This window comes from Nothobranchius furzeri, chromosome 15 (genome assembly GCF_043380555.1).
Source record: "Nothobranchius furzeri strain GRZ-AD chromosome 15, NfurGRZ-RIMD1, whole genome shotgun sequence".
NCBI lineage: Eukaryota > Metazoa > Chordata > Actinopteri > Cyprinodontiformes > Nothobranchiidae > Nothobranchius > Nothobranchius furzeri.
In genome coordinates, this window is record NC_091755.1 from 30201883 (window position 1) to 30221758 (window position 19876).

Consider the following 19876-nt stretch of genomic DNA (forward strand, 5'->3'; position numbering starts at 1 on the left):
TTAATCAACAATAAAATGCAGCAACGCATATATCTGCAGTTATTCACTGAAGAAAACGTAACTTCTATGAGCTAAATAAAAATATTAAATTGAATAAATGGATCAGGAAAGCAGGAAGAATAGTTATTTCTGTTTTTACATTTTTCTTTTCGTTTCATGGCGTTTGTTTACAATTTTTCTTTCGTGAAAGGCAACTCTGCGCATGCTCAACCTATTTAATCGGATTAAATGCTTGGTGCATATGTACGCACGGCATGATCGGATCATTTCAGTTCGTGTCCATGTGAACAGAGATTCGGAAATTCCGATCAACCAAGATTTCAATCGGATTGAGGAAATTTGCCACATGAAAACGCAGCTAGTGATGACAGCTGAAACAACGTTCAAAGAACGGTTCAGAGCGAAAATGGCTATTTTGTTGCTAATTTGCAGGAAATATCTAGAAGAAAGTAGCTAAAGGTCCTCAGAAATGTAACTAGGTTCATCACTAGGCGTTACCCCAAGATTCCACTACCTCCGCTCCGGTCCGCCCACGCCTTCCGCAGCCGCTCGCTTCCGAACTCAATTTTTACTGCTACCCGCTCTACAACGGCTCCGCTCCGGTGCGGAGACCTGAGGTGCGCAAACAGGCATGTGCGGGATTTTCGAGATCTTGCGATACAGTCTGAGCAATGAATGCGGAAGTTAGATCCAAACACCCGTTGTGTGGGAGAAGCATCGAAATGAACTGTTTAATCTGCCCATCATTTGTGTTGAGAGATCAGCAGTGTTTGGATCAACAAAGTGTGACTACTTTGATAGTGGAAACTGTATTTATGGCTTATTTTTGTGCATTTAAAGTTCAGCCGCCATTGATAGTTGTTAAAAGTTGTTAAAACTGTGCATATGAAGAAACAAAAAACGCTTTTTGTTTATCGATTTATTGTGAAATAACGGAAGTTGTGCTTGCTCTCTTTCCTGTTGGGCGGTTGTGATTTCTGTCCATTGATTGCGGAGGTGCTCCGATGTCCGGCAAAAATAGAATCGATCCTATTTTTGCCGGATGGCGGAACGGCGGGCAGCACACTGCGCCGCACGGCCGCAGTAGTGGAACAGCTCTGATTGACTACAACGGGACCGATTTTGCTGCGGAGTTTGTGCCGGAGCGGAGCGCAGCGGAGCGGAGGTAGTGGAATTTTGGGGTTAGGAACAGCGACAAAGTTGCTGAGTTGGCACTACCGCACTCTCTGCTGCTAAAGCTACTGATAGCAAACGCTATGGGCTATGCCTGAGCGTGAACGCGCATGAAGCAGCCTGCTTGACCCGAGCAGCTCTCTTTTTCTGCGATTTTACAGAAAAACAGGCAATCACAGTAAAAATGCCAGGGCTCATTCTACAGGACCAGGGCATTGCAAGAGAATGTATGAAGAAGAAATTTATTATTTCTATACAGGCTTTGGCTGTCAAACTTCCATAATGCCCCTTTAAGTAGTTTTTAATTTTTTTTCATTGTCAGATGATTTTGTTTATTGATTCAACAGAAAGGAAATTTTGTTGTCTTGTTTCTATTTTAAGGAATTACTGGTTAAGCCTATTAACTGTCTTGAATTACGCACAGCAGTAAAACACCAAGTTTGGTTTGCTCCAGTGGTGATACTGTTGGTATAAAATCTGCCTTTTATATGTGAATGATTTCATTCTGACTGTTTAGCTATAAAAGACAACAGCTGTGGGCTCTGATTCAGAAGTAATCTCTAGAGGATGTGCTCCAGTACTTCTTTACATTGCAATCTGTGAAAACTCCAACTAGAGCAGAAAGAAAATGCCTTGTAGGATAGCGTTGGGAGGCAGAAATGGAATAAGCCATGCATAGCGAATTGTACTCAGGTATAAAAGAGAAGCAGATGTGGGATCTGAGTATTTTGGTTTATTGTAACCTGCACATCCAAACAAATTAAACAATTTCCCAATGAAGGTTATTTTAACACCTGTTAAATCTAAAGAATTGTTACATTACAGAAACTATTTACAAGAATTAAGTTTAAAGGTGTCTTAGAGATTTTTCGGTTCAATTCAAAACTGTTCGTTGGGGCTCACAATTACCCAAGAACCCTGCTAATTGGGCTAAAACAACCCAGTTATTAAGCCCTACTATCCACCGATGAGACCACAAATGTAGCGCATACCCATTGGTTTGCATGGTGAGGTTTCGTTGCTAGTAGCGGTTTATTTGAAGAGGATTTTAAAAAAAATGTTTACCCCAGACAATTGTACTTGTGTGGCTTGGGAAGATGGCGCACTCTTCGCAGTTGTACAACCAGAGAAAATAAAATTTGTTGCTAGAACATGCAACTCGGAGTAAACGAGTTGGGCTGCGACCGTCGTTATAGCTTTTGACGCCTTCCCTAAGATGAGGAACCCAGAAGGAAGTGGCTGAAAAATGTTCATGTGAAAACCACCACAAACTTTGTTTGTGCATTCCTTTTCATTTTGTTGTGAAAAACCCAGAGAGCAACACCCACATCCTATTTTGTTGTTGGATATGACAAACCTCCGTAGAAGGGATGCAGAGTAGTACAAGTATAGCAGGTGTACTTTCACGTGTACACTTGTCTGAATAGTTTTAATGTGACGTGCATTTAGACTGCCGTTGTTAACCTAAAAGTACTGTCCTACAGTTTGTATTTCACCTGATGTAGGAGCTAAAATCCAAACTAGGTGATGAGGGATTTAAGGCTCTGAGTTGAATTCACATCTGCTTTTAAGTAAATAAGACTGAGTCCCACTTCTTTAAACAAAAGATGATCAACCTCGTTACTGTGTAGGTACTGATGAGCCTTGGAGTTTAAGATTGGTTATTGCCTCGCTGGAGCTAAGTAGCTAAAATGCTTCTGTAGTTTAGCTGTGGCCAGATTTTAAGATCATCCTCCCACCTCTCTGGCACAGTAGGCAAAACATGGTGTAAAGGTGTCCCGTTTAAACTGGCAGCTGGTGTTTACACATTTTCCATCTTTAAAACCCCATAAAGAGGATAGGGCTGAACGATTAATTGCATATGCAATTAAATTGCGATGTGACTAAAGAAGTCTTTCTAATCACAAAGGCTGTGATTTGACTGGCAGTGATTGGTTAGCACAATGCTAATATACATAGAAAACCCTAATATCGCTAATATCGCCAATTACATTCTTATGAATTATGAATGTGCCAAATGATTACATTTAGAGTCTAATTAAAAGTTGAAATAGCCACTAATCAAATACGTACGGACAGATATTTTAGTAAAGCAACAAAACTGTAAGACTTTAACTCCACTGAATTTTGGCTAACAGCTATAGACGTAACTGAACTACAGAAGCTCTGCATGAACAAAACGTCAAAAACTCTAAACACAGAAGACTTCAATAAATGGCACACACTTTTTTCCTGCAAATAAATTTTCCACAGTTGATGCTAATACCTATGCTCCTTCAAGGGATGTGCTCCTGGCTGCAAAGCATTGCACCTTTGTTACGATCCAGGCTGTCTAGGGGGCTTGGGGTAACAATTGAGGACACATGTTCTCATGTTAAAATTAACAAAACAACATTTATTTACATAAATATAACACAAAACACAGATTATAAAAAAGACATCAGCAGCAACTCAAAGCTAGTAACAACGACTAAACTCATTAACCAAACTGACTTTGTAAGACCATCACATAACTTCCTTAACTGAGTGATGTCTTATTTACAGCAAAGCAAAGTGTAAAGTTTCCTTTGCACTGAAAATGGTCACAGTTAAGCACAGATAATTTTTCTAAGCACCCACCAAAGTTGCTACATTAAGCTTAATTTAAGAAAACCAAATGCGGCTGAGACAACAGACCAGAGAGAACCTCTCTGATCAGCTGCTCCCTGAACTGAGGGCTGGCTGATTTTTATGTTGCTGGCAGAGCTGATCATCAGGAACAGTTGGGAGAGTCTGACTGGGAGGCAATCTAGTGAGATGGGAGACAGGTGTTGCATCTCCTCTCACACACACACACTCTAAAACTCAGGGAGAACCCCAAATGGTCCAGGGCCATTACAACCTTCAAATACAACATATTGTCTTTACTTGTGAGTGTTTATGTATATACAGACAAATAAACTTGTTGATATGATATGTAGATACATAAACGTGTTTATACTCAGTACAAGTTGCATAGATTTATTTATTTTATTTATTTATTTATTTTTTTGCTTCCATTAGTTGAAAAATATGAGAAAAGCCCCTTGAGAAAATAATTGTGAATTAAATCATAATTGCAATATTGAAGAAAAAAATTGCAATTGGATTACATTTGAGAAGCCCAAAAAGCGGATTTGCATGAAGGGATCACATCGTCTCGATGTATACGTATGCAGACCAAAGTTTGCTTAGGTGTGTCGCATTTTTCTCACTTACGCAGTTTTCAGACCCCGTTTATGAGACCCCTGGACATGATAAATGCACTGACTCAGTCAATATCTAGAATATTGCATGCCAAACATCAAAAAGATGGTCTGGCTGCTTCCATAGTTGCTTTTTATTGTTTTTTTTTCCTACCAGCTCTGTGTAAGTAAGCCTCTGATTACAGCAATGATTCCTCCGTATGATTTCATGCTGTCTGTGCGCCTCCACTGCATACACAATTATCTACCCATTCATACAAACATCCATGCCCTGATTATTCCTCCTCATCTTTCTCCCAGCCTCTTGATTCACTCTTCATCTTTTCCTCCTCATCCTTCCTTCCCCCATTCTATTTTCTCCCTGGTCAAATGTAAAAGCACTCATTGGTCACCTGTATGGATTTCCTGTCAAAGACCACTACCTCGAGTGTCACTTCCAAGATGACCTGAAGGTGTGTGTGTGTGTGTGTGTGTGTGTGTGTGTGTGTGTGTGTGTGTGTGTGTGTGTGTGTGTGTGTGTGTGTGTGTGTGTGTGTGTGTGTGTGTGTGTGTGTGTGTGTGTGTGTGTGTGTGTGTGTGTGTGTGTGTGTGTGTGTGTGTGTGTGTGTGTGTGTGTGTGTGCGTGCGCGCACGCATGCAACTAAGACGAGGAGGAAAGATGGGAGTCGAGTTGAAAGAAAATACAGTTGTGGTCAGAAGTTTACATACACTTGTAAAAAATATAATATAATGGCTCTACTGAGTGTCCCGTTATTTCTAAAACTCTGATTTTTCTCTGATAGAGTGATTGGAACAGATACTTCCTTGTCACAAAAAACATTCATGAAGTTCGGTTCTTTAATGTCTTTATTATGGGTTAACAGAGAAAAGTGATCACATTTGCTGGGTCACAAATATACATACAGCAGTGCTAATATTTGGTTACATGTCCCTTAGCCATTTTCACTTCAATCAGGCGCTTTTGGTAGCCATCCACAAGCTTCTGGCAAGCTTCTGGTTGAATCTTTGACCACTCCTCTTGACAGAATTGGTGAAGTTCAGTTAAATTTGATGGCTTTCTGACATGGACTTGTTTCTTCAGCACTGTTCACATGTTTTCAATGGGGTTTAAGTCAGGACGTTGGGAAGCCCATTCTAAAACCCTTATTCTAGCCTGATTTAGCCATTCCTTTACCACTTTTGATGTGTGTTTGGGGTCATTGTCCTGTTGGAACACCCAACTGCGCCCAAGACCCAACCTTCGTGCTGATGATTTTAGATTATGTTGAAGAATGTGAAGGTAATCCTCCTTCTTCATTATCCCATTTACTCTCTGTAAAGCACCAGTTCCATTGGCAGCAAAACAGCCCCACAGCATAATATTCCCACCACCATGCTTGACTGTAGGCATGGTGTTCTTGGGGTTAAAGGCCTCACCTTTTCTCCTCCAAACATATTGCTGGGCATTGTGGCCAAAAAGCTCGATTTTTGTTTCATCTGACCACAGAACTTTCCTCCAGAAGGTCTTATCTTTGTCCATGTGATCAGCAGCAAACTTCAGTCGAGCCTTAAGGTGCCGCTTTTGGAGCAAGGGCTTCCTTCTTGCACGGCAGCCTCTCAGTCCATGGAGATGCAAAACACGTTTGACTGTGGACAATGACACCTGTGTTCCAGCAGCTTCTAATTCTTGGCAGATCTGCTTTTTGGTGATTCTTGGTTCACTCTTTACCCTCCTGACCAATTTTCTCTCAGCAGCAGGTGATAGCTTGCGTTTTCTTCCTGATCTTGGCAGTGATGAAACAGTGCCATGCACCTTATACTTACAAACAATTGTTTGCACTGTTGCTCTTGGGACCTGCAGCTGCTTTGAAATGGCCCCAAGTGACTTTCCTGACTTGTTCAAGTCAATAATTTGCCTTTTCAGATCCATGCTGAGCTCCTTTGACTTTCCCATTGTAGCGTTTGTGGGTGTTTGTATCCAATGAGCCCAATTTACCTGGCCTAAGAGAAGTCACCCGCTGTAGTCACTCATAATCACTCACAAGAAGTTAAGAGGCCATGCTATGAAGCTCAGTTCACTGACACGTTTCTAAGTCACCAAAATTGCTAGTTCATGTTGCTGTATGTATATTTGTGACCCAGCAAATGTGATCACTTTTCTCTGTTAACCCATAATAAAGACATTAAAGAACCAAACTTCATGAATGTTTTTGTGACAAAGAAGTATCTGTTCCATTCACTCTATCAGAGAAAAATCAGAGTTTTAGAAATAACGGGACACTCAGTAGAGCCATTATATTATATTTTTTACAAGTGTATGTAAACTTCTGACCACAACTGTATGTATCTGATATGCATTTGTTTATATGAGGCCATCTGCTCAGCTTAAAGCCATACATGAAAATGTTTTGACAAGCTGAAGGACAGACGAGCTCATTCCCAGCCACATCACACCTAATCAGGGCTCCAGTTCTGCTTTAAACGTGACCTGCTGGGTTTTCCACAGCTGTGAAACACCCCCTCCGACGTCGCTCATAAGTCATTTCACTTGCGAGCGTGAATTTTCTTCAGCACTTGATCAGTGAATACTGTGAATCACTGCAAAGCTCGAATAAAACTGGAAGCAGTGGCAACTCGCCAAGCTGCAGCAGTCTGTTTAAACATAAAAGGTTACAGAGTCACGATTTATGGAAGCTTCGGATTGCTCATCGGAGACTTCCATCCCCCACAATGCAGTGTGTCTCATTTCCCTTCATCCATCTCTTTCTTTTTGTGATAAGCACTGCTAGATAACAGCAGCTTCTGGCTCAGAACCAAGATGCATCCAGTCCTTCATCCAGATATCCATCTGATATCATTGATTGTGTTTGTTTGATTTGATGTAAAAGTAGATAAAGACTAAAATGATCAAATCAATTTGAAGTTTTAAAAAGTGGATTTTCTTTTAAATCCTTTTTGTCTAGATGCATAAGTCATTGTCTCTTCTAAAAACAACCATAACAGGCTACTATACCTCGACAGCAGTCTCATAATCCGAGCCATCCAGTAGAGTCACTTTAACAGGGACAGTTTTGAGCCTTTTGGTAGTTTTCTGAGGGGATCTGGAGGCTTTGCTGGGAGTCTTCTCAGAGCTATCATCCAAATCTCCCTGATCTTCTGGAATCTGGTAGAAAGATATCAGTTAGTGAGAATGAACACAAATCATTTAGAGCTTTAGGAGGTGTTTTGTTTTTATTCCACGAAGAGGAAAACATTAAATAAATTATATGTGAGCTGGTAAGTGTGGTGATGGGGTAGAAAATTGGCCTACGGTATTTACCAAACATAAAAAACCGTGTTAAATGTGAGTGAGGGGTTTTAAAGTGACAGTGTGTAGTCTTTACTGTTAATCTCTGAAAATATCCATCGAAATGTTGTTGAAAATGAATTAAATTATGCCCAGTTGTAGAAAAATATTGGCGGTTTCACATCATACAACCATTAATATCTGTTCTAAAATACATCAAAGCGGTTCCAAGTCTCTGGGCGACGCCATATTTGATGCCAAGTTTCCTTCTACAGGAGCCTGTGAGGACAAAATGCATTTGCTGATTTGAAACAAGCGGTTCTAAAACTGTCATCATTCATAAACATCGTTTTACACATTTACCTCTTCACTCGTTGCCAGTGATGAGAGGAAGTCTGATGTGCTTGTTGTTTAGCTGCAGGTTTCGCTACCAGGGATTTTTGACCCTAATGGCCATCCGTTGGCAAGGTCTTACTCAAACACGAAAATACCACTTGCTTACAATGATTTAGGTATTTACTGCCCCCAATTGCCAGGGAAAATACACATCGTCACTTAAAAAAAAAAGTTTGAAAACGCTCCCACCTGATTGGACCTCCTAGAATCGCACTCCATTGCTGTATTCATTTCCCCAGCCAACGCCTTCTCCGTTGTCATAGAAATGGTTTAAACTCCTGCAACCACACATGAACATAAAAAGTCAACACCATCACTTCCTGTTCCTAAAATCAATGTGAAGCATTTAGTGCTGCTTGCAGCCAAATCTGTCGACAGACGATTAAAGTCAGGAACTGTGGGCCAAACACACAAACAGGTGCTCTGTGAAACGACCCTCTGCAGAGGCAAAACCGGCGGTGACATCACAACCAATTTCTTTTACATCTGACGGCTACCATTTGGTGGCTTTAATTATCTTGCCCCAGCATGCAGATTGAGCAGGTTTTCACACATGCATGGTCATTGCATTGTGGGCTGATTGGTGGTTTAAAGAAATGGAGGGGGTATAGCTCAGTCAGTGCTGGCTCACGGCGTCTCACAGGAGAGCACTCTGCATGAAGAGTGTGGGATTCAGGACGATATTGCTCATACGAATAAAGGAGATAGCATAAATTACATCAGCCAGAGAGCCCCACAGCAGCAGCACACTGAGAGAGAATGAAAGAGGGGGATGACAAGGGAGGAGAGGACACTGAGAATGAGACAGGAGGAAGGAAGGAGTCAAAGGACAGGGGTTGGAGGAGAACAGAGGGTGATATACAAAATGCTGCAACATGCAAGTAAACTGGAGAAAGAAGAGTCTTGTAATATAAAGGTGACCGCATTATACGGGAACTGAACTCTTGCAGCATGATTTCTCCAGGTTACATGTAGTAAAATGGCTGATGTTCAGATTAGCTCCTACGGCCTTGGGGAAAGGAATTATCCAAGATAAAGGCCTGAGAAAAATTAGCTTCACTTTGAAAGGTGAGCACAGGGTAACTGGCTTACGTCTGCTTTATATTTCCGCTGAAATTTCAGATAAAATGAGAAGGGAAAAAAACTCAAATTACAGGTTAATCAAATGGTATTTTAGGTTTGAGTTATGTAGAAACTGCTGGATTTAAAGCAGGTGCTTCTGATTATGTGGCAGTAATTATGACGTTAAAGGTTTTTCTTCTCTAGAAATGTATAATTTCTATAATTAATTTTGATTTAAATAAATGGACAAGCTCTAGCAGTTATAGTGATGACTTTAAATTCAAAAATGGCTTTGAAAGAAACATTGACTAATAAGTCATTTAGAGTTCGATACGTTTTCACACTTTCATGTGTTTTCACTAGAAACCGATGATTGTTTCTTTCAGAAGTGGCAGCTGCGGTCCATTTGAGTGGCTAAAATGGTAAGACAAAGAGGTTCTGTGTATTTCCACTCCTTATATGGACAAACACAACTGTAGACGCAAGTAGGCATGGGCAATACGAGTAGAAGAAGGAAGAAGCACTCGGTTGGGAGTAACGGGGTTTAATGGTGTCACTAACGGTATTCTTTTTAGGTAATGGAGTAATCTAATTATTACTTTTCCCATTGTTGCAACGCCATTACCGTTACTAGGCATTTAAAGTGGCTCGTTACTATAATGTGGTTGAATGAAGCACAGCTGCACTGACAGGCTGCTAGCAGCCACACCAGTGATGTGTCGGTCATGCGCAAAACTGAGCTGGAGCCATTTGGAGCCGTCTCCGGCACAGACCCCCCCCCCATCATGTCCCGAATCGGTAAGAAACGGCAAAAGTGAACATACACATGTGTGGCACGCTTGAACTCAACCCCAAAGACACAGTGGGCCTCTGCTTGCTGTGAAAGCCGGGAGGGAGATGGGGCATTCAAAATGCCTGCATGGTACAATTATTACATTAACAAAATGGATCTGTAAATATTGATGGGGACAAATCTATAAACGACGAGGAAAGAAAAACAAACAGTGCTTCAGAAAGATGAGGAGATAAGAGAAAATAGCACACGCGTTGAGTGATCAGAATATGGCATGCCATTTTAACATTTAATCAACAATTGGACCTCTCTGTAATTAGTTTTAATATAGCAATAATTTTATTTATCCTAGCACATATTAGTCAAAATTTCTAATGAAGACATTAACAGCTATGTTACCATAGCATTATAATTAAGAACATCCACAATAACAACTGCACTAGTAGGAAAAATCTAAGATGGCCTTCTCACTGTTTATTAGGCAGATTAGATAGGAATTCCAGATATCTATAATTCTGTTATTCCTAGTAAAAATTGCCATTCCGGATACCCATGAGAACATTCTTACTGAATAAACATTTTAGATACTTATACACCTTTGCACCACCATTTTTGTGCACATTGCACATTAAATCTGGCAGAAATCTAATGATATTCCTGCTGGAAGTGCCCAGGGCTACGCAGCTGGCAGCTACATTTGCAAACGACCACAGAATTCTATGTAAAAACTGTTGGATGCAAAGCTGATGGTGATGTTGAGGTTTATAAAGAATGTTTGCATGAACCACTAACGTGTGTTCTCTTGAGAAGATGGTTATTAAATGGAAACTTTTGTTCATGCATTTGCAGTGCTTTCTATTAGGAAATAATGCCTTGTAAGTCATGCTCCTGGGAGGAAAAGGTGTGGTGCATCTGTTTGAGGACAGAAGTCAGCTGGAGGAGGAAGTGGCTGAACATGGCAGGATTTGAAGTCTTATTTCCTGATATTTGGATACCTTGTCTTGGATTGGCTAACAGCAATGTGACTATCACTGAATCCATCTGCTCTGCAATGCAGATGTTTTATTTCCACAAATAACACAAGCCTGGAGGAGTTCTGCTGTGCGATGGAGTTGCTAATGCTAACGGTTAGTTTCTAGCTGAGACGTTCTCTGCTGTTTCATGGATGCTAGATCAACAGCCTTCCCTATCATGAGTCCATTTCCATTTTCTATCAGAAGCTAATGCAGGAGATAGGTGTAGGAAACTATTTTCATGCTGAGCCTGCATGAAAAACTCAGTGACCGATTATGATCAGAAATACTTTAAAATAATAGTTTTTTCAGTGAAGTTGATCTTTAAATAAAGAACTTATTTTAATGTTGAATAATGATAGTCATGTCAGATGTGTGCATTTGTAATGACTAACATGTGTTTCTCAGTGAAGAAATAATATGGTTTTATATTTTTCTAAAGAAGCCTCAATTAATATTTTTATGCTTTCCAGCCAGCTGACTGTGGTTGGGATTTAGGAGGCTGCAGCACAGCAAGCCTCAGCTTTAATGGCAGGTCAGTTTCAATTTGCCATCTAATGAAGGCCAGATCAAAGCAGAGTGCAGTTTGGCACCTGAAAGGCTGCGGATGTCACACACTCGGTTCAGAGTGCGTGCACAATTTCTAAAGAGGCAGTTTAATTTATTTCCAGTAATAAAATGATTACAAAACAGGATATATATTTCGACACTGTGCATCATGTGCAATGTATACACAACTGCATCCATTTTATTTTTTAAATTGATGGTTTGTCCAAAAGCAGGAATTTGCATAATGGAAAACTGTTGAGTAGAGTTCACAATGGTTTGCTGTGGTATAACTAAGGTAGATTGTGTTGCTTTTTGCCCCTTAAACATCTGCTGTGAGCTGCTTGGTAACTTTATAATTTGATTTTTCTCAGATTTCTTTCTTTATTTCACATTTGAAATTCAATTAAGTATGTAGCAGGTTTCTATATGGATGCCAGGATACAGGCTTTCCCAGCAGCTTTACATTTCTTATATAATCCTCCCATATGGGGAACCATTCCTGTGTGCTAAAGCTAATTCAAATTCCACATCCGCTTTTTAACCATGACATCTCCAATCTCATCTCTCCTGTCCATGCACTTGCATATGTGTTAAAGATCTGCTCAATAAAAACAACCACACAGCATCAACTCCACATTGCCGCTGTCAGGGCAGCATGCTTTTAAAGGACTAAAAAACTCTAGATCAGTGTCTTCACCCATGTTCAATCCCAATCTAGTCACATTTGTGAGAGAGTTGATGGGAGATAATCGTCTGAAAATGAACTGGAACTGTGTTGAACAAAGAACATTTACACTATATGAAGTATTTTCTTATGTTTTATCCAAACAAGAAATAATTATAGAGAATCTAAAAATTTTTCCTTTTAATAAATCTCTTTTTCCACTTTGGTATTCATGTAAGTCAGCTGGTGGTTCATAAATATCAGATCCTAAATGGAAATATTCCAACAGAACACAGCTGAGTCTAATACATAACTAATTAATTATTGGAAAAGCCCCAAATCATTTCAGTTGGTAACATCAAGTGAATGTGGTGCAAACCTGCAACCCTCTGTTTACGGGATGGGCACTTAACTCCTTTGCCACAGTCGCCCGATTGATTTAGGGTGCAGATTAAGGATTCATTGGATTTTTGCAATAACTTTGCCTAAATATTTAAATAAATGCTCCTGTGACACCAAAGTTTCCCCAGTGAGAGACTATAAAGGGATTTTGTGTTCTATTCGAAATGAATAACCCTGGGGTTCTAATTATATTTGTGTAGTGAAATAAAGCAGTCTGAAAAAAAACCTTCTAACATTGCTTTTGTTTGCTTCCAGACGTAAATAAAATAAAATGGGCATCAATTTAAAGGAATACTATGCAGTTTTGGCTCGCTTTTAGCACCCCCTAGTGTATGTTACCCAAAGCAAAAGTGAATCTTATCTCCTCACTGTGCGTTTGTCTTTAATCTACTAGCTGAAACGTCTCTTCAGCCTTCATTAGTGTCTACAGGAGTGATTCATCACTAAATTAAACAAATCAGCTGTGTTCATGACCTGAAAAGTGCTGGAAGCTGATTGCAGTGCCAGGCATGTCAGCTCCAGGGACCAGACCACCACTCTCAAGCTGCAAGTGCAATATTCAAAGAGGGCAGTGGGGGTCTGTGTAATATTTACGCTCATTGTACCTGTTAACCAGATTAAATATGAATGTAATAATTGTACTATTCTATATGCAGATATACCCTGTAATCTATTCTAGAGTGAGTCATTTCCACCTCCTGCTACGCCTTACCCTGTATATGAGTGTACAGATGGTCCAACACAGTAGTGTACTTCAGCTATTTTTTCCCAGCGTTCATTGGTGGAGTATCTCTGACAGTCAATAAGAAAACGGTCTCTTCAGATCCAATAAACAAGTTTTGTTTCCCTGAGATGCATCGACTTTCCTCTCTTGTTACAAAAATAAGATTACTTGGTAGATTGGTCAGAATCAAATTTTTTTTTTTACAAGATACAGAAAAAGAAAATGTAGTTAGACATGCACAATCAGAGTTAACTGTTGCTGAATCATCCCATTCTGTGATCTTTGGAGATCCTTACTGATAACCATTACGGTCCGGGATCATTTATGTGACTGAAAATGACACAGAACATTAAACCCTTTATGGGCACTCATTGAAGTCGTTTTTTTTCCAACCCCAAGGTAGTATTTAGTCCATAACCAAAGTGTATTTATGTTACAATTTACAAAAACGTTTATTTTCATGCTGGAAATCTGAGAAAACAAAATGATCAAATATGAGCGTTGGCCCTGTTCTGGTCAAATAAATCTCAAAATAAAACATGAACAAGTTAAATAAACATAATTTTTGAATAGTATAGCTAATTATAAGACACTTTAGAATAATCTAGCTGATTTTAGAACATCATATCTCTGTTTAGTAATTGTGATATATTCTGTATTGCTAAACAATTTAGTATATTTTTTATAAAAACAGATTACTGTAGAATGTTTTTGAAAAGTTATTGATTATATACTACTGATCAAATATAGATAATTATAATATTTTAGAATATTTTATATTTGAGGATCTGCCTCAATGTCATCTTCCTCCTGTTCATCATCATCACTGATGGCGCGACTGGTTGGCGCAATAACTGTCTTTCATTTTCCAGAGAAATCTTAGTTTAAAATGGCTAAATATATTCAACATCATAATTGTTATTACTGTTACCATGAATACTAAAATTATTTCTAAAAACAACAGATTTTACCTAAAAATATTCACAATTGCTTTTACTTGCTCAGGGTGTATGTTCAAATATGGCAGATTTCACTAACTTTATTGAGTTTAACATTAAAACACATGTATCCTTATTTAGCTCAACTATTCAACCTTGTGATGTGAGAGTTTCATAAACCTAGCAATGTTAGTTTTAGAGATCTGACCGTAAACATGAGAGGAGACCGTGGAGTTTTCTGGCTCTGCAATCACAACATTTGGTGCGTTATAGCCCCGCACTGATTGGCGGAATGGCGCCATGTCACAAACCGTGACTAGCTTGATTGTTTGGGTGAAGTCCCATAATTGTAAGAGTTTGTGAAAAGGCACACCATCATCATTTAATGTGAGTGGAAGTGTCTAAATATAGACGTTGGCCCTATAAAGGGTTAAAAAAAGAGGGGTCAAACTTCATAATCCCATTAAAAAAACTGAAACTAGACAGCATAGTGCTACAAAACCCTCAGCATCTGCAGTTCAGACATATTGCCAGAAAGTAAAACACATGATGGCTGATCATTTGGGGCAAAATAATGTCAGTGATGCACTGTTTGCTGTGGCTTGCCTGAGTGCATTTGTCTTCATGCCATTTCTCAAAGACTCTGTCAGTTTAGGGGTCCTCAGAATTGATGTGTCTTCAGGCAGCCGTCAGTTGCCCACAGGCCCATCCTTCATCGGCAGATGGGTAGAGAAAATTTGTCAAATGTGGCATCTCGAAAACAAGTCATAGTAGAGCAGAAGTAACGCAGGCAACATCTTGTGGAATCCTCTCACCTCTCAAACACGGCACGCCATCAGGAAACTGTGTGTGCGTGCTACCAGAGTCAAGTGTGTGCCTACTTCCAGAGCAGTGTGGCGACAGAAAATAAGCTGCACGTGTGAGAACAAATCAGAATGGAAAACAACAGTCAGCCGACTTAGGTCACCAGCAGCCATATAAAAGTATTGTTATAAAAAGAAACTGAGGCATTGAAACAGAAAAGTGTTCACAACCTTGTATGAGGAAAAAATGTTTTGCTCTGCCCTTTTAAAAGCACTCTTGTGTTTTCTTTTAAATCAACATTTCAGGTAAAACATTTCTTTAAAAAAAATAACCCACCGAGATCTTAAAATATCTACTTTTAGATCTCTAATTAGCACATCAGAGCACTGAATGGATGCTGCTCATTGGTCTATCTTTCGGCAGCTAGATCAAAGAGAGGCATAAAAATTTGCCATCAGACATGTGTGCGCCTGAGCAAGTAAAGATGTGTATCAACCTGGTTTAGATGAGAAAAATCCTCTCCTGCTCCTTAAATCTACTAAAGGTGCCCGCTAACATGCACCTGAAGACCCGCTCACAGCCCTAAAATGACCATACGACTCATATTTTAGGCCAAATGGCCGTTAAGAGTCTTGATTAGGCCTTCAAGTGCAAATTAAGAAAGCAGCGAGCTTCCTTCGGAAACGAGCTCGACTTACTGCCGGCTATGCGGATCAAGCTCTGACACCGGTCATACAGGGACCTACCAACCCATAGGGCCCAGTACCCTGCATCCCCCAAAGGGCCCCCTGTGGGACATGGTCGAATGCCTTCTCCAAATGCACAAAACACCTGTAGATTGGTTGGGAACCCTCTAGGATCCCCGTATAGAGCTGGTCCAGTGTTCACAATAAAAAAATTGCAATTTAAAAAAAATGTGAGGAAAGGGAAGGAGAAAATGAATGAGAGGTAATCAGTGGGAAAGGCAGAATTGGTAGAAAGGGCTGAATAAGGAAAGGGTAGTGATGAAGGTCATGCAGAAGCTACCCTGAAAAGGTAAGTTCTTAGCTGAGTTTAGGTCACACGTGTTGACGTAATCTACATAGATATGAAATTGCATCACTGCAATAGTCCTAATTTGAAAATAACCCAAAAATTTACACTGAAACCGTGTGATTTCTTGTCTAGCTCTGTTGCCTGTGGAAATTCACATATCTTAGATGCAGCTTGTGGCAAAACAAGGAAAACCGATCCTATTGTTAGCAGCGCAGCATGGCGAGCCACTTCTGGGACACACCTCAAATATCTGCATCACAGCTGGTTTGAATCATCCCCATAGACTATAATGGATTCTATCTGAAGATGGGCTGCCGTCCCTCACCACTGATGCTTCCAGTGTGAAGTAGGAGAAACATTCATGGACTCTCCCATCTTGACTAGTGACGAGGGAGGCTGTTGTTGTTTTAGCATCCAGAACACAGCAGAGCACGTCCCGGCTAGTAGATGCTAACCATTAGCATTAACAACTCCACCAAACAGCAGAAGCTCTTCCAGGCTTGTGTTATTTGTGGAGATAAAGCATCAAGGTCGCAGAGTAAACAGAATCAGTGGTAGTCACATTGCTGCTATCCAATCCGAGGAGAGATGTACAAATATCAAGAAATAAGACTCAAAATCCCGCTGTGTAAAGCTCTCCTGTGATGTGGCATTCTGCTAGTTCCTGAAACAAGCGCATCAAGAGCCCTCACAACTTAGAAGGCATTCATTCTTACTAGAAACCACTGCAAATGTATTGATTAAATGACTGTCACATCTTTAATCCTAAACTATCTATACTGCTGGACATCTTAAAGGTCGAGGCAGATGAACAGATTTATTTAAAAAGTCAAACGAATTCATCATAGTGCTGGTCCTCCCTAGCTACTTACTGCCAACGTTCTTTTACCAGAACATGGTTTGTTACCTAACGTATCACAGAAATAAATAAAACATGTTCTACCAGGCTTTTGCATTATCTTGACAAGTCATTCATTTGACATTTTAACAGAACATCACTTTGATTGGAGCATATACTGGTTTGTTTTATGTCTGCACCAAACCACCCATTCCCAGACTTGAACAAATAATCAATTATTAACTATTTATGGGGCCAAGAAAGCATGCTTGGAGCTAAAATATATATATATATATATATTCTTGGCTTTATTGGACTTTGGGGAGATAAATTTCTCTGCAAAAATCATGTTCATCAGCCCAAAAAGGATCACTTGAGTTGAAAACTTCTGCAAAATTGTCTAAAAGTTTTTTCTTTGTGGTAGCAAAAAAATAAAGAAATGTATTCGCTTTTTTTTCTACCTGTAATGATATTTCAGTGTATTCTAGGTTAGAGATTTCTTTAAAAAATCTAATTTTTTGTATCAAGAGATTGAAATAATTTTATTTATTTAATTATTTGCAAATGTTCACATGCATAATTCCATTTTTTAATAAATTTATTCACAGGTAAAATTTTTACTATTCACTCGCATTAAGATACCAATATTTCTAATTCAGCTTGTACATATCAGTCATAAATATAAGCATTTAAAATGTATTCAGAAAAGTCTGTAGCACTAAATTACCTTGTTGTGCACATATAAACCCCATCCTCCACAAAAACACCCAGTGTATTAGTATAATGATAGTACATGTTCTGTAATTTAATCATGCATCTTCCTCCACATCCCTGTTTTACTATCAGTGCCTCTCTACCAATGCCTTGAACAGTCCATCAATCCTGGCTGAGCCGAGGAGTAAGTCAGGTGAAAGATGGTGGGGGTTGTGCAGGGATGACTGGGGAGATGCTCTTGCTCAGGGAGAAACCACATATACACACATTCCTAAAACCTGTGGTACTCAGCAGTCTTAAAAGCAAATTGCAAAGCACAAGTGTAAAATCTGCTGCAAATCATGTCACACCACAACTGAGATAAATGATACAACATGTAAACCAATGAGGCTGCAAGTTTGTCCTTCCAAAGAGACAGAGAGCTTTGGGGAGAGCCAGCCCACTCATGTCTACACATCATAAGCACTTTGTTGCAGAAAGGGTCTGCACTGCTGCAGAGGGAATTCTATTTTCTACACTTCAGCACAGGAAACCCCCCGTTGTCCTTTCAGGAGTTTATTATAAAGGACAGTTCAAGTGATACATTTATTGGGGTCTGCTCCATTATTGCTCGGAGTCAGAGATGGTGGAAGATGTGCAGATAAAGATGATTAAAGCAAGGAGTTTGGGGTCACTGTAAAGTTAATCCTCACTGATTAGAAGAAATCAGCCAGTAAAATCAATTAAAATGAGCTGTCAAAATGTATAATTTGATTTCTTAAAAAGCAATCTGTTCACTTAATTGAAAGAGCCCGCATCTTCTAGACTGGTCCAAAGCTTATGTTGTGCTGCTAGTGAAGAGGATACGTGATGCAGCAAGGGAGGAGGGAGAAACTAGTTCCACGGCCAAAGAAATGTAAAGAACATGATTGAAAGAAAAGACTACACTGTTGCAAAAATCATATCATGATCATGCACTTGTGTGCAGGGTTCAGCATCTTCCTCAAGGACACTCCCACACATGGGGCATGGGATCAAAAACTCCCTTTCAGTGGACAACCACTCTTCTCATTTGGACTACAGCTGCCCCGGTCCTTTCTGATATAAATTGGGTTTTCCTCGTTTTAATCACCTATGTTTTGAGACCTAATTAGGATCATTATGGCTGCAGGACCATTCAAAAGCTTGAATCTTTGCATTTTTTCAGCTATTAGCTCTATAGATTAGAAGTGAAACATGTTCAAAAATTAAGAAATCATCAAGTTGCCATCATTTAAATTCACCAGGATGCTAGAGGGATCTGACAAACATTGCAAAAATATTGTCTTCCATTTTGGGAAATAATAAAATCATGCAGTCTTTGATTTGTGGTAAGCATTTAGGAGATAATTTAGGATTATGGCACAAACTATGAGACTTTGTAATAATTAACTAGACATAAACAAGCAACATAAACATCTTTCTGTGGTTGATGTTAAATGTATTAAAAGAAAAATTTGAGGGTCAGCAAACTAACAAGATTTACTCTGAAAATATGAAGCGTTTGCAATAAGTGCATAACTTTTGATTACTTTTTATTTCTTGTAAGCAATTTGGAGAAAATTATCTCCCAGGATTATTAATAATAGAAATCATAAAATACTATTTAATAAACAGTTAAACTGGAGACAGATAGGGCATATCCTGCATGCTTATAGCAAAAGAGGTTCATCTGCATTCTTCAGTGTGATTCAGCAACTTTTAATTTTCAAAGTCAAACAGAACGGGAACGTCGCTCTTAAATCAGTGACAGGAAAAGTGACAGGCACCCCGCTGTGCTGGCAGCAGGTTTTTTTTCTCTGTCTTAACCAAAGTGAGGAGTGATGCCACCAACAATAGTTAACACAAAAACATCAGACATGCCTGTTTAATATGCAGTTTCCATGGGAACCCTAGCCTAACATCGTCTGTCAAGCATATCAGAATAAAATAAAGAAAATAACAACAGAGACTGCGAGAACAGCCCGTAGGTATTTTTTGGGCTGGTTGAGACGTACGCGTGTGTGAAGGACGGAGAAAGAAGTGAACCATCGCATGGCCCCGTGCTGAAGAATGTGACAGTTCATGTAGAGGGAGAGGCACACTGATGTGACACCATGGAGACAGTGGAGGAGACGATGGGGATGTTTGTAGGAAAATGGCCAAAAGCTTTACATGAGATTCCACTTCCTGGTTTTCATTTAAATGTTCACGTTTTATGAAGAGGTCAAATAAGAGGTGATAAAAATGTATGCGCCATTATGAATCACATTATTTTAGAATCG

At 39.6% G+C, this 19876-nt stretch overlaps 1 protein-coding gene across 5 annotated transcripts in view; it reads right to left on the minus strand.

Annotated features, from left to right (window-relative positions):
• si:dkey-178k16.1 (band 4.1-like protein 1) overlaps positions 1–19876 on the minus strand; it is a 54353-nt gene that overhangs the window by 28780 nt on the left and 5697 nt on the right. For all 5 annotated transcript variants that reach the window (XM_015967613.3, XM_015967612.3, XM_015967609.3 and 2 more), the window contains exons 2-3: positions 8248–8336; positions 7390–7539 (exon numbers count right to left, since the gene is read on the minus strand). In XM_015967613.3, the coding sequence (XP_015823099.3) occupies positions 7390–7539; positions 8248–8319 (222 nt within the window). In that variant the 5' untranslated portion in view covers positions 8320–8336. The remainder of the gene's footprint in view (positions 1–7389; positions 7540–8247; positions 8337–19876) is intronic.